Raw genomic sequence first — 14,209 nt, forward strand, 5'->3', positions numbered from 1 at the left:
AGAGAGAGAGAGAGAGAGAGAGAGAGAGAGAATATTTTGCATTTTAAACAAGAAACTAAACATAAATTAAGGCTGCATTCATTTTTAAATAGCAACAATCTTTACATTTTTAAATTTGAGAGGTAATATTCTCTACGGGTTTGATAAAATTGTACATTTACAACAAATAGCTGATAGTTATTTCTGACAGAGTATCCCAAATGTAGGACATACAATTTCCATCAAAAAGTAAAAATAAACAAGTGTTTTTTGAGGCTCCCTCCTTGCCATTGTTACAGGGCAATAATCAATTATCTCAGTATGATCTCATCCTGCAAACCCTCCCCCATACTCCTCAGCCCTCCTCTGTTTTTACACAGGCTGCTCCATTGCAGTGTAGATTCAATCAAAATATTGGAGGAAAATGATAATAATCTTACACATACAGTATGCATTCTTGCATAAAAGGTTTCACAATGTCTTTTAATATTTCTCCCTCATGCATACCATAATATTTTGTATACACTAAGTCAGATTTACAAACAATGATCATAGAGGTGATTTGATTAGTGCAGAATACTTTGGCTTGATCACACTGAGACATCTGGTCTGCTTGCTTAGTGGTAATTGAATGAGGGAAACAAAGAGGAGACATTGCAGCGACATTAAAGCCAATGTAAAGTCTTGGTCACTTTTTTCTAATCAGCTGAATGGAGGAAAAATACAGCTAAAGCACCATTATGATTCTATGACTGGGACACACACATTCCATAGTGCAATTCACAGATGTGCAGCTATATATATGTGCATATAACCTTAAAGGATCTGTTACACTTAAGAATTATGAAGCTGCTAGCTGTTCCCTCACAGCATGTAGAGCAGAGATTCCCTTCAGCCTTATGAAGATAATCCACTTAGCCCCAATGTGTGTCAGGATTCCAGTTTACCCTGTTTTCTGTCAACATTGGGTGCAAGGCCAAATGTAACAGATAGCAAAGCAAATATTAATTAGATGCCCCTGCATGTGGAAAACAAAGACACTGAAAAAAGAACTTATAGAATTAGAAAAAAAAATTCAGCAAAATGGAACAGTAGGAGCAAGAGTGTTTCTATTTTGATGTCCTTTGTTTCAAATTTGATAGGATGTTCATAGTGTGGATAATTCATGTTAGACATGGATTAGCTAAATGCTTTTTTTTGTCAGTATTCATTACTGTTTTTATTCTGATGCTCTTTGAACAATCGAAGAGGATGTGCATTTTTCTTCATGTAATATTTTCTCCTTTAGTTATACCAAAATCTTGGCTAATGCGACTTTAATAGTATCTTTAGATGAGTACTCCTCTAAAGGATCCCCTGGAGAGCATGCAGAGCTGCACTTGATAAGTAGTATAAACTCAACTTGAAGCAGACCCCAATTCAGTCATAAGGTATCCTGCAGACTGCTAAGTTGTGCATTTTCACAAAAAAATCTGCCATCAGTGTATTTAAGCATCCAGCAACTTTTTGAGCACAATGTTTTTTTACCTGGTTCTGATGCAAAACGAAAAAAAAAAAAAAAACCCAACTCAGATCAAATGCCAGCAGAGACCAACACAGCTTGCTGTTTCAGAGTGGCCTGTTTCAGGCAGAACTGCTGATGGGGCAGAAAAGCAAACTGTTTATTCACCTGAGAAAGATGGAGGCATGGGTATGGCGAATCACAAATGAAAGTTGTCCTCTAAGGCATTCGTTTTTTTATTCAGTGTTGGTTGTCTTACAGCAAAACTGGACAAAATAATGTTGTTTCAGCGTTTTTGGGCTTTACCTTATTACCTTTATTTCCTCTTGTGGAATAAAATAGATCTAAAAGTTTGAAATAATCCATTGAAATAACTTTTAATCTGCGAACTGCAATCATTTTAGACGTTTAAACCAAATAGTGTTGCATTGAAAATTAAAAAATTATCTTTTGTCAAACTCTTTTAGAATCAATACTGTGAAGCTGAGAAGTATACATGTTTACTTAAAGATTGCTCATCTACCCCACATCTTATTTTCTTAGTAATTAGCAGAGATGGCAAGAGTACTCACTTTCCGTACTTGAGTAAAAGTACAGATACTTGTGTTAAAAAATACTCTGGTAAAAGTGGAAGTACTGATTAAACTTCTTTACTCAAGTAAAAGTAACAAAGTACAGGCTTGTAAATTTACTTAAAGTATAAAAGTAAAAGTAGAAACCACTTTTTTCATGCCGTTGCCTACATTTTAAATGGATGTCTGCCAATAGGACTAGATCTCCGTTGTGTTCATTTTCAATCATCTCGTCGTCCATGCTACTATGCTAACGCCACCGCCACCAAGCTGCAATGATTTGCCGCCAATGAATACCGCCGAATCTGTCGATTCATCTTGTAGTGGTGCGTCAAATGCAACGTAGATTCCCATCCAATTAGATTGAATTTGGTATTGATGACGTGAAAAATAATAACGGTAACTCCATTGAAATGATTCAAAACTAAAGTAACGAGACAATTTTTTCAAATGGAAGGAGTAGAAAGTACAGATATTTGTGTAAAAATGTAAGGAGTAGAAGTAAAAAGTCGCCATAAAAATAAGTAGTAAAGTAAAGTAAAAATATCAGAAAAATCTACTTGAGTACAGTAACGAAGTATTTGTACTTCGTTACTTCCCATCTCTGGTAATTAGTGCATCCATGCTGAGTGTTAATTAGTGGACTATATTTTCCCCAAGAGTATCGGGGTTAACTGTACGCTTTTTCATCCTGATTCTTTTAACACATCCCAAATATTCCCCTCTTCTTTATAAGAGCAGCTCAAAAATAAAGAAAAGGTAGAATAATGGACATTATAATATCAATGGTATGAAAGTATCCTAAATTCTAGTAACCAATAAAAAAGGTTACACTAAGAACCACAAAATTGTTTGCAAAAATATATTTTCAAAATATATAACTTGTTTAAATATCAAATATAATTCTGCTTTTGTTATCAGACATATTCTATCTGTCTTTGCTGCTCCACTAATCACTGCTGTGCAGTAATCATGTGTTTATCTGAAATATTAATGCACAGTGTGGCAGGAAGCATGATCAATGTTAATCATGGCTATCCCCTTCCCCCTTTAATAATTAAGATGGGTTCTAACTAACACATCAGTGTCAAAGCAAATGCCACAGACTTTGCAAACACATAGCTAAAATTATAAATGCCTTGAAAATAGTGTTCTCTCTGAAAAGCAATGATTACTGGCCACTAGTGCAATACAAAATGGCTCTGAATGAAGGGTTTTCGACTGGAACAGTTGAAGTGAAAAAGGGTTGACAGGAATGCATTTAAAAGCTGTCAGCTGTGACAGTGACAGTACTTGTTTGAGAACACCTTCCATACTGATGCCAACATATATAGTTAAAATGTTCTGAGGGGAAACAAACTGTCACTCGAACCATTTTTATCTCCATGCACCAAAAAAGACCCGACAACCATATTAGGCAGTACCGATTTTGATGGGAAAAGCCAAACACTGGCAGCATCTCATGTCACTTTTCTTGACTCTAGAGCTCTCTGTTTCTATTTCTTGATTTTTTGTTTTTGCCCGCATCTCTGATGCTTTACTTTTCTTCTTTACTCCAGTGACCTGTCCATCATGTTTATGTACTTTTCTTCTGCATTTCTCCCAACAGCACTTTCTCACCCTAGCAAGGACTGAATGGCCTATCGCCATAGTAACAGACAGCCTTGACAGGTGGGACAGCAGGTAGAGCAGCAATGTGTGACTTCCCCCCAGGGACTGCAGAATGCCCACATTAAACACTGCAAAACACATTCTCCATACAACACATTTACATCACAAAAAGGTTTACCATTAAAGAGAAGGTAATCTGTAACTAACCAAAGACAAATCTATATCTCTGCAAAGACAGAGATTCTAACATGCATATGGTGTTTATAAAAGTCACCCCCCCCAATAATCTTCAATGCAAGTACAAGTATTTTTGCCCACATATGTCTGTAACATTTGCCATCAACATCTTGATGAGTGAAACGTTTTTTTAGGTGTATAAAAACATTGCTTTAGGATGCAGATATATATATTTTTAAGATTTTAAAAAGCATGTTAATGTTATCTGAAACAGTGTCCCATAGAGAGACTTACCATAAGCAAACTCACAGCTGATTCAGGGATGAGTTGGACAGCCATGCTGGGATCCTACTTCAGATTTGTGCTTTAAGGGATTGTTGGCCACTTACTAGAGAAACCCTCCTTTTCTTCTTCAGTCTTCTGTTTTAAGAAGCAACAATACCGTTATTCAGGTTTAAAAAAAAAAGCCTGAAGATTCTTAACCAGCCCACCCCGCCTTCAGTCTCTGGGGCAGTGCTGTATTCCGTCTCTTCGCTGCTGTTGTAATCCCAGTCTCTGGAGAGCCGGTGACCCCTTGGTGTTGTTTCTTCAGACTGTCAGTAAAGCACTTTCTCTTCTTCTGTTTTAATCTGGCAGCATGGTAGACCCCCCCTCACTGCTATTTTACTTTTAAATACTCCCTTTAGACCAAGTACCCTCCTTTTCAACCCCCTGTGACTGGACCTCCTCTTAATAAGTGCTCCCCACCTTCTGATTGTTGCAGTCTGTCTCTCCTTTCCCGATTGCTGTCCTCAGAAAACAAAGCACTTCCTCTCCTGCACGTGGCTCATCTCTCTATTTGTTCTTGTCCAGGGATGTCCTTGGCTGCTCTGCATAAAGCAACCTGCCTGCAAAAGTGATGCTCCCCGATCTAGAACGCTTCCTATTCCCTGTGTTGGAAATATAGACGTTATGCTCAGCTTTCTTCTTAGAGATCTGGCACACAGGACTCCCCTTTTCACCAATCCTCAGCCTCATGTATCATTGGCTTTAGACAGCCATCAAAAAATTAGAAGCAGATCAGGAAGAGTAAAAGACAAGAGTTTTAGAGGGGAGGTATGATGGAGAAAGAGAAAGAGGAGGAGAGAGATGTTGCGATGCAAGCAGCCACTGGTGAGAAAGGTCCACGCTGGATTGAGCGTAAATGAGGGTGGGTTGGGAAGAGGGAGGGGAGAGAGGGACAGAAATGCAGAGAGCAGGAGCAGACTGCGCCTATTTATGCTTTCTGTGAGAATGATTTGGTAAGCAGTGTGTAGAATAATCATTAGCCTATTCATTCACCTGCAATTGGATACGTTAGTAATTTTAGCTTCACAATGCTATTTTTGCTTTGTGGATGCTGTTACTTTTATTTTTTCCTTTGTCAATCTATGGTTGTAATTGACTGCACAGAAAACAAAGCAACAACCAAAAGGGTCAGAAACAGGTATTTTGCTGATCTGATCGCATCTCAACCCATCTGTCTGTTTTTAAGATTTTGCTCTGGTATCTTATAAATTCATCTTGCCATCTAGGAATGGTCATCTTACCTACTTGGCTAAACCAAAACAACAGATGCCTTAACACTGTGTGGCATATATGAATGTAAATTGGTGGTATGTTGGTGCCAGGCCATGAGGAATAACTCCTCAGAGGCTAAATAGACACACACAATTGTCACAGAAATTACTTGAAATTGACAAAAAGCGATAATAAATAAATGTTTTATGAAAATAAACAAATGAAAGGTAGACATTGCCTCTCAACCATGCTTTAATAGAAAAATTACGATAAAAAAAAACAACAAAAAACAGGCCTGGACGAAAATTATGGTACACCAAGTAAAGACATGTTCAATTAATGTGTGTCCACTAAGCATCACATGTGTCTACAATCTTGTAATTAGTTAGTGGACCTATAAATAGGACTAAAGGTATTCACCAGAGGAAGCAAAAATAAAGAGCTTTCTCAGTAGATTTCAAAGAAAATCAGACAAGCATGTTAAAGGTAATAGCTATGAGACCATATCCAAGCAGCTTGATGTTCCTTTGACTACAGATCCATGGGAATGTAGCCCATGTCCTTGGATGAAGCTGCAGGAGGAAAATTAATGACAAATCAAAGAGGATTGGTTTAAGGGTATGCACGCGTACGTAACGCTCACTGGCCACTTTATCGGGTATTCCTTACTAGTACGAAGTTGGACCTCCTTTTGCTTTCAGATGTGCCCTAATCATTCATGTCATACAGTACATTCACCAAGATACTGGAAACCATCCTCAGAGAATTTGGTCAGTAGCATCACACAGATGCTGCAGATTTGTTGCACATACAAATCCCACAATTGGATTGAGATTTTTTTCCAGCTTTTATTGTCGTTACACTGTCCTTACAAGTACAGAGCAACAAAATTAACTTTCTGCATTTAACCCATCCCCTTGGGGAGCAGTGGGCTGCCATAGTGCAGAACCTGGGGAGCAGTGTGGGCTTAAGGGTCTTGCTCAGGGTCCCAGAATGGGAGTGGGCCTCAAACTCAGAACCTCAGGATTCCAAGCTCTATGCCCTAACGACTAGGCCACCACTCCCCAAGACCCAGTGAATTTGGAGGCACTTTCTCATGTTTAAGAAATCAATCTGAGAGAATTTACTCTTTATTGCATGGAACCTTATCCTGCTGAAAGTAGCCATCAGATGATGGGTATACAGTGTTCTTAAAGGGATGAACATGGTCAGCTGCAATACTCAGGTAGGTTGTTGTGCTGTCACAATGCTCAGTTAGTGCTTAGGGGTCCAAAGAGCACTCTGTACCACACACTATTACACCACCCCAAGCCTGAATCATTAATACAAGGCAGGAGGGATCCATGCTTTCATGTTGTTGAGGCCAAATTTTGACCCTACCATCTGAATGTTGCAGCAGAAATCTAGACTCATCAGACAAGGCAGCGTTTTTCTATTCTTCTGTTGTCCAATTTTAATGAGCCTGTGACAATTGTAGCCCTGTTTTAAGGAGTTTGCACCCAGTGTAGTCTACTGCTGCTATAGCCAAACTGCCTAAAGGTTTGACACGTGCATTCAGAGATGCTCTTATGCATAACTCGGTTACAACGATCTGTTATTTGAGTTTCTATTACCTTTCTATCAGCTCAAATTCGTCTGCCATTTACCTCTGACCTCTGGCATCAACAGGACATTCATGCCCACAGAACTGTTTCTAGCAGGATATATTTTCTTTTTTGAACAATTGTAAACCCTAGAGATATTTGTGTGGGAAATTCCAATAGATCAGCATTTCTAAAATACTCACACAAGGTCAGGCGCAGGACAATAGGACCCAGTATTCAAGGCGGACAGACAGATTTCACGAATCGTTAATTATAAAAAGAACTGCAGTGAACAGTGTTGTCGTCTAAGTCAGGAACCTCTGCTAGAGGTTAGCAACAGGTTAGTGAAAACGTCTGTCTGACAGAGGATGATTAAGAATGTAGGAGTCACTAACCTGGTCTTATGGCGTTGGGCGCCAACCAGAGAGTCCCAGACGCTTATGTCTCGAAGGTCAGAGGACAGGCAGGAGATCAGAACCAAGCAGACAAAGGAAGGCAGGACAATCCAGAGGGTGGAGCCGAAGCCGGTGTCGAGAATGAGCTTGGTAGTCAGAGCCAGGAGATCAGAGGTCTGAAGAGGTGCCAAAGGGAAATCCAGAATGGAGTCGAGAAACAGTTCTAGGTACAGTTCACAGACAGGCAGAAATTGGGCAAGAGTCTGAAAACAGCTCAGGTAAACAGATCAGAACAGTGACAGGCATGCTCAGAGATCAAGAGGCAGAAGGGGTCAGGATCAGGCAATCAGAAACACTCAGGAACGCAAGAGAACTCACACCACTGGCTCGAATAATTTGGCACTGATGACTGGTTGAAGGCTGGTTAAATAGAGGCTGAAGCATGTGGATCAGATGAGCTGTAATGACAACTGGGCGGAGTTAGAAAGGTGAGTGAAATGAATATTCAGACCAGACATCTGTCTTAATTGATAATTGTTGCACAGTGGGATTCATGTTCTCTTCTTTCAAGCCAATCCCCTCCAAAAAAACATACATACCTATTAAAGATTAATGCAAAGTCAACAATGCAAAGGAGGGAAAGGTCCACTGTTGCCTCATGGGTATTTAAAAGGAGGAAATAATAAAAGTCAGGACTCAGTGTCATCTTCGAATATTTCATAATAAAATGAATTTAAAATGTGCTTACTTAACCTGGAATCTGTCTTAATGAATTGATTGAATTGTATTTTTTCACTGTAAGGTGTCTCATGACATTTGTTTTGAATTTTGCACTGAATTCGTTGTATTAATTGGCACACAGAAAGACTTAATTTACCAGTTAGTTGACTTTGGAAGGTATTTTGTACACTTATATCATATTATTTGGAATCAATATGAAGGCAAATCAAACACAACACCTTTTCAGATCTCAATTTGACAATAAAACATTTTCCTTTTCCTGTTACTTAGGCATATTTGAAAAAAAAGAACAACAAAAAATTATAGATAAATAGAGAACCCAGGTGCAGGGATTAAGGGAAACACAGGTGAACTGCATTGACTGCACTGACTGAGGGAAGAATGTTTCAAAAGGGATAAATGATGAAACACACAAGGAGGAAAGAAATAAAAAAGAATTCTTGGAATAATCATCAAATAAAGACAAAACCAACTAGGAACACCAGACAATAATAAAAAAAGATATAGTCTTGATAAAAAAAAAAAAAAAAAGTAAACATAAGAACATCCAAAATCAAAAAAACTAAGATGCCCTACTTATTGTTCTGTCTATTAAATAGATTAAAAATAGGGTTTGAATGAATCTGCAGTTGAAGTAACATCTGAAAAATATATTTATTTTTTACTTTTCATAACAATGGCTAAGAATTTTCTAAAATAGAGTCGAGTTTCAGAGAATGTTCAGCTATGACCAGTCAAAGTATCTTGGGGCTTTCACTAGATATGATTCCATATTCCTTAAAAGAAATAAGTGTAAGAAACAGACTTACCTCCATAAGTCAGCCATGGTGCATGGCCATATTTTTCTGCACTGCTAACACTATGCAAAAAGCTAGGGGGCATCAAATCCCCTTTGTCTGGATTAGTTTGGGATGCTGAGATGAATATTTTTCTTTTGACTGTTTGAGTCACCTCCCCAATGAGCGTCACACTGGATGGTTTTCCTTTGTCAAACAGGGCCACCAGTGCTATTTGTAAAAAACATTTTTTTTCTTTAATGTACACTGTTAAGCACATACATAGAGGATAAGAACAAAAAGCCACAACCCGTCAACACCCCAACAACTAAGAAAACACAAACATCTTTCTTGGTGTGAAGCTTTATCCCTGAGCCTTTTTCCAAAAAGATGCTACCAAAAATTGTTAAAAGTTCATGTTATGATTATTTAGTTGTACTTGCACCTGCATAGCCAAATTACTGTAAGATATTACGGGGAAGTTAAACATTGCTCTTTAATGTGACAGGTTCCTCCAAGACATGATCTGATTTAAGACATGCCAGAATAACAATGTCATTGTCTTTGCAGAGATATAGATTTGTCTTTGGTTAATTACAGATTACCTTTTCTTTAATGGTAAACCTTTTGTGATGTGAATGTGTTGTATGGAGAATGTGTTTTGAATTACACAGCTTTCTCTGTGTAATTCAATGCCAAGTGTTTTCTCACATTGCATTCTGATGTGTGACTCATAGGAGGGAGGGACTTAGTAGGGAGGAAATAGGTTTGACTTAATGCATTTCCTGCCCCTGAGCAACCGATAAATCAAGAAACAGGAAGAAAGAGTGAAGTCCTGTTTTCTGAAAGATTTCCACCAAGTTAACTTTGAAAGCTCACGTGGTTACAGTGGAGCAGAAACACAGTAAGTATAACTTACACAGCCTTTTCTGTTTCTTTTGGGAAATACTTTTGTTCCTCTCTGTTCCAGTCACAGACTTTGCAATGCTTTCACTTCAAAAAGAAAAGAGGAATACAACAAGTAATCATTGCAAGTTTTAAAAAACCAATCCAGAGACTAAGCTACATGATGTTTCTCTCTGTTTCTCAAGTATCTGTTCAGTTTTTATAGATTTTAAAGTTACAAGCTGTGTAAACACCCTCACTGAGAGATGACAATGAGGAGCAGCGAGACGTTTGAAGATGAGGACTTGGAAAAATGGCGTAAGATTGATACAGGGGGGTTCGGTGCTGTCTACAGAGTCTTTCACAAAAAAATGACAACAGATGTCGCCGTCAAGATTCTTCTTCAGGATGCATGGTACATTTATTTGATTATGATTCAGGGTAAAATACAATCTGTTGTTTAAGATGATAAGCTATCCTTTGTCTAGATAAATTAATATTTAACTGTTTTATATGTATTGTCAATTGACTTTTTCAGCTCCTCTGAAACACTGATCAAAGAGGCTAATGATCTGAAAGAAATGTCCTCTTCATATGTTCCCAAGGTGTATGGAATTTATCAGGGAAAGCCACCTCATGAAAATTCAGAGAAGCAGGGAATAGTCATGGAGTTTATGAAAAGGGGATCTATTCACACCCTGCAGAAGGACTTATGTGTTCCTCCACCACTGCCACTAGCCATTCGATTGGCCCATCAAGTGGCTTTGGGGATGCAACACCTTCATTCAAAGAACTTTCTTCACCATGACCTTAAACCAAGCAATGTTCTCCTTGATGACAACTTCAATGCCAAGGTAAAGTATTAGTAATGTAAGCCTATTTGTCTGCTTTTTTTTTTTTTTACAATAAGACTAAAATATAACTTGGTTGTATTTTTCCTTTAACATTTCTCAGCTGGCAGACTTTGGTCTTTCCAGGGTGACCACCAGTGTTTTATCCAATTTTGATCAACCAACAGGGCGTTCAGGCACTTTTAAGTACATGCCACCTGAAGCTTTTGATTTAAACTATAAACCCGTTCGCTCTTTTGATGTTTACAGGTAAAAAATGGTTACATGAATCACATATTGGATGAAGTACTTGGCCTATTATTATTTTCTTCTGTAGATCAACTTCTCATTAGGCTGTTATCCTGAAGTAAGCACAAAATTCAACAGTAAAAATGCAAACAGAAATCAAAGCAAACCAGTCTATTGGATACGCTAAATAAACTGGATATAAAGTATTGACTATATATATATCCACTGAAATCTGGTGAATATATTTCTCAGTAATGACATTACTGTAATGCCATGATATTCTCAAAAAGTTTATATTCAGATCCTTACTTAGAATGACCTGGCACATTTCTTCATTTATACTTATCAGAAATCTGCCATAACATGATGTTTATCATCCAGCCTTCGTCATTAGGGGTTTTTGGGTTGATGCATTTATTAGTCAACATGACATGTAACATCCAAAGAGTTAAATTTTGCTCTCAGCTCAGCACAGTATATGTATGTTCCCCCATTAGTTCATTGACATATTACTGGAATAATCTTTAGCAACAATTAAATAGGTTAAAACATCTTTCTTCCTCTGCAGTAAAGTCCATGAAATTTAGTACACATTAAATTACTTGCCATTTCAATGATTGCAATTTGCATGTCCTAAGGCAGGTAAGGAAAGGTTTTTGTTTTATGTACTTCTTTAAACCATACCAAGTTCAAGTCACTAGCTTCATTTGAGAAAAGTATTCACCATTAAAAACACTGATGCATTCAAGTCTTGTTTCTCTTGCAGGATGTTGAAAAAAAAGAAACAGCAAAAATCACAACTGTTTTTATCTAAAAAAATTCTGTTTTGTTTATCATTTTTCTATCAGCTATGGTATCCTCCTTTGGTCTGTCTTTACTGGTAAAGAACCCTATGAAGGTATGACTAATTATCTTTTAATAGCCAATTATCTTTTTCTAACCACTCTGAAGTAATATTAAACCTATGCATTTTTTTCTGCCGCAAAAGTCACATTGCTTACATACCGGTAGTTTATTCCTGTTTATGTCATACAAATACAGATCCAGGGAGTCAATGTGTCTTTGTTGCTTAATTTAGGAAAACAATTTTCCCTTGTGGAACTCAGGATTCCAAAGGGAGACCGGCCTGATGTCAAGTCTTTGCCTATCATGTCATGTCTTTGCCCGAAACAGGAGAAAGACAAGAAGGAAATAGTTGAGCTGATGAAAATTTGCTGGGATGGGACACCATCCAAAAGACCTAACTTTGATGGTATGGCTGGGTTTGGTGTGGAAAAGAGATGTTTATATATTCCTTTTATATGTTCCTGGTTGTTAGCATCTTGGACTAAATTTTATGCATCGATCTGGTAGTTATCGAAAAACAGGCTTAAATGGGAGGCCACCAGATTTTGATTAAGCATAACTCTGGTTTCCTTTAAGCCTATTTGTTGTTGTCATGACAAGATGACAGAATTGGCACAGACATCTTTTAGTACATGCATGGCCAAAGCCGGACTTTGAGGGCCACTGTCCAGCAGGTTTTAGAGGTTTCTCTGCCTCAGCACAGCTGACTCTGATTGCAGTTCAGCAACAGCTTGTTGATCAACTATCAAATAGGAAAATAGGAAAACCTCTAAAGCCTGCAGGACAGCGGCCCTTAAGGGGGCCGACTTTGGTTTTAGTGAGCTAGATATTTAATAATTCAAACAGATATTCTGATTGTCAAAACCATTTAAAGACAAATGCTTTTTTTCTTTTTTAGATATTGTTGAAATCACTGCTCGTGTGTTCTCAGATCATGAGGATGGAATTGATGCTGCCATTGAAGAAGTCAAATTAAAACTAGAACAAAACGTAATCCAGAACACCATTCCTTCCTAAATGTCTGCTTCCCTCTTTGGCTCTTATTCCAAAATCATTACCTGTCTTTTCCAGCAGTCAAATGTAAGCCATCAACATCATCAGACAAATGCTGCATCCTTGGCTTCTTTAACACTTCAAGGTAGATTAATGATTGTTTCTAAACTGTGTTACAACCTGCTATGAAATTGATAAATATTTTATCTCTTTCAGAAAATACAGAGGGAAATGATACTGTTGATTATGCAAGAACCATAGAAAAGGTATCAAGATTCAATGAGTGTGAACTTGTATCAGAAAAAAATATGTACATTTAATCATCAATGGCTTTTTTTTTATCAAGCAGAATTTCTCTGCTTTTTTTCCCCCATCATGTTATTTTCTTACCTAAGATTTAAAACCCAAGGAAAGATTATTCTCCTACAGTGAATTCACATTCCTTATTCCTACTTTATTCAAAACCCCTTTTAGTAATTTTTTTCCATGCTAAATATTGCTTAGTTACTGAGTTTGTATATTTTCTTTTTTTCCCCCAGGAAATCCCTGCCGCCGATGAAGCAAAACATTTGACAGAGAAAGACAAAGGTTTGTATTGTTGCTGTTTTATAAAAATGCCATATAAAAATATATATATTTTATTTATATATATTTTATTTATTTTATATATATATATATATATATATATATATATATATATATATATATATATATATTTCATTTGATTCTTTTTTTGTCCCCCACAACAAATAAAATACACAGCAAACCTTGTTGATGACATGAGAGCAGATATAATACAGGAATCCACCAATGTCATGGCACTGGTTGATGAGCTACGCAAGATGAGGATGGTTACCGGGGAAACCTATTCTATCATTGAAGAAACAAAAACAAATCAGGACAAAATGAGGGAGATTTTCCGAATGGTCTTACGTCAAGGTGATATGGTCAAAGCTGCCTTCTATGACGCATTGAAAAAACACGAACCACATATACTAAACAGTCATGGTACGACTATCTAATAATAATTACATAAGATTTTTTATTGTTCAGGTCTTTCATTTTTTTTTTTCTCTTTCCCCCATCAGATGGCAGCTGATGATGCATCAGAAGACCAAAGGTTTTGGTGTTTTTGTTTCTTTTATTTTTTGATATGTGTTGTTGTTGTTTTTAAGTTGACAGAGTTTCCAAACAGTACCTTTTCCCATAAATCTGAAGAAACAAGTTATGACTTTAGGAAAAAACCCATATATATATATATATATATATATATATATATATATATATATATATATATATATATATATATATATACTGTATATATACTGTATATATATGCAACAAATCTTTACTGTCTGAACATGTTTTTTACTATTTAGGTGTGAAGATTACCCCTTATGCTACCGGTAATCTAAAACCTTAACTGAATCCGTCACTGTTCTCTTGAACAGATGGATGAGTCTACCCATATCATTGATTGAATGTATTAACATTCTAGAAATGTCTTTTTTGTATAAATATCTTTAGCTTTT

General features: G+C 37.1%; 2 protein-coding genes and 1 long non-coding RNA gene across 4 annotated transcripts in view; 2 read left to right on the forward strand and 1 right to left on the reverse strand.

Moving 5' to 3' along the window:
* frmd4a (FERM domain containing 4A) overlaps nucleotides 1–4,941 on the reverse strand; it is a 127,229-nt gene extending 122,288 nt beyond the window's left edge. The window contains exon 1 of the mRNA XM_015381912.1: nucleotides 4,135–4,941. Coding sequence (XP_015237398.1) covers nucleotides 4,135–4,179 — 45 coding nt within the window. The 5' untranslated portion in view covers nucleotides 4,180–4,941. The remainder of the gene's footprint in view (nucleotides 1–4,134) is intronic.
* Nucleotides 4,942–9,661: 4,720 nt separating this feature from the next.
* LOC107089231 (receptor-interacting serine/threonine-protein kinase 3-like) lies at nucleotides 9,662–12,217 on the forward strand. 2 transcript variants are annotated; one of them, XM_015381893.1, is made up of 5 exons: nucleotides 9,662–9,778; nucleotides 9,966–10,174; nucleotides 10,298–10,613; nucleotides 10,714–10,859; nucleotides 11,687–12,216. In XM_015381893.1, the coding sequence occupies exons 2-5, from the start codon at nucleotides 10,026–10,028 to the stop codon at nucleotides 11,790–11,792; spliced, it is 717 nt and encodes a 238-aa protein (XP_015237379.1). In that variant the 5' UTR covers nucleotides 9,662–9,778; nucleotides 9,966–10,025; the 3' UTR covers nucleotides 11,793–12,216. The 2 variants fall into 2 exon arrangements, with proteins under 2 accessions (XP_015237379.1, XP_015237380.1); XM_015381894.1 differs by lacking the exon at nucleotides 10,714–10,859 and having other exon boundaries at nucleotides 11,687–12,217.
* Nucleotides 12,218–12,537: 320 nt separating this feature from the next.
* LOC107089237 lies at nucleotides 12,538–13,824 on the forward strand. The gene is made up of 6 exons (XR_001481427.1): nucleotides 12,538–12,674; nucleotides 12,756–12,822; nucleotides 12,894–12,943; nucleotides 13,217–13,265; nucleotides 13,478–13,685; nucleotides 13,766–13,824. It is a non-coding gene; the product is annotated as an uncharacterized LOC107089237 (long non-coding RNA).
* Nucleotides 13,825–14,209: the final 385 nt, after the last annotated feature.

The sequence above is a fragment of the Cyprinodon variegatus genome, unplaced genomic scaffold (assembly GCF_000732505.1).
Source record: "Cyprinodon variegatus isolate N-32 unplaced genomic scaffold, C_variegatus-1.0 Scaffold244, whole genome shotgun sequence".
Lineage (NCBI taxonomy): Eukaryota > Metazoa > Chordata > Actinopteri > Cyprinodontiformes > Cyprinodontidae > Cyprinodon > Cyprinodon variegatus.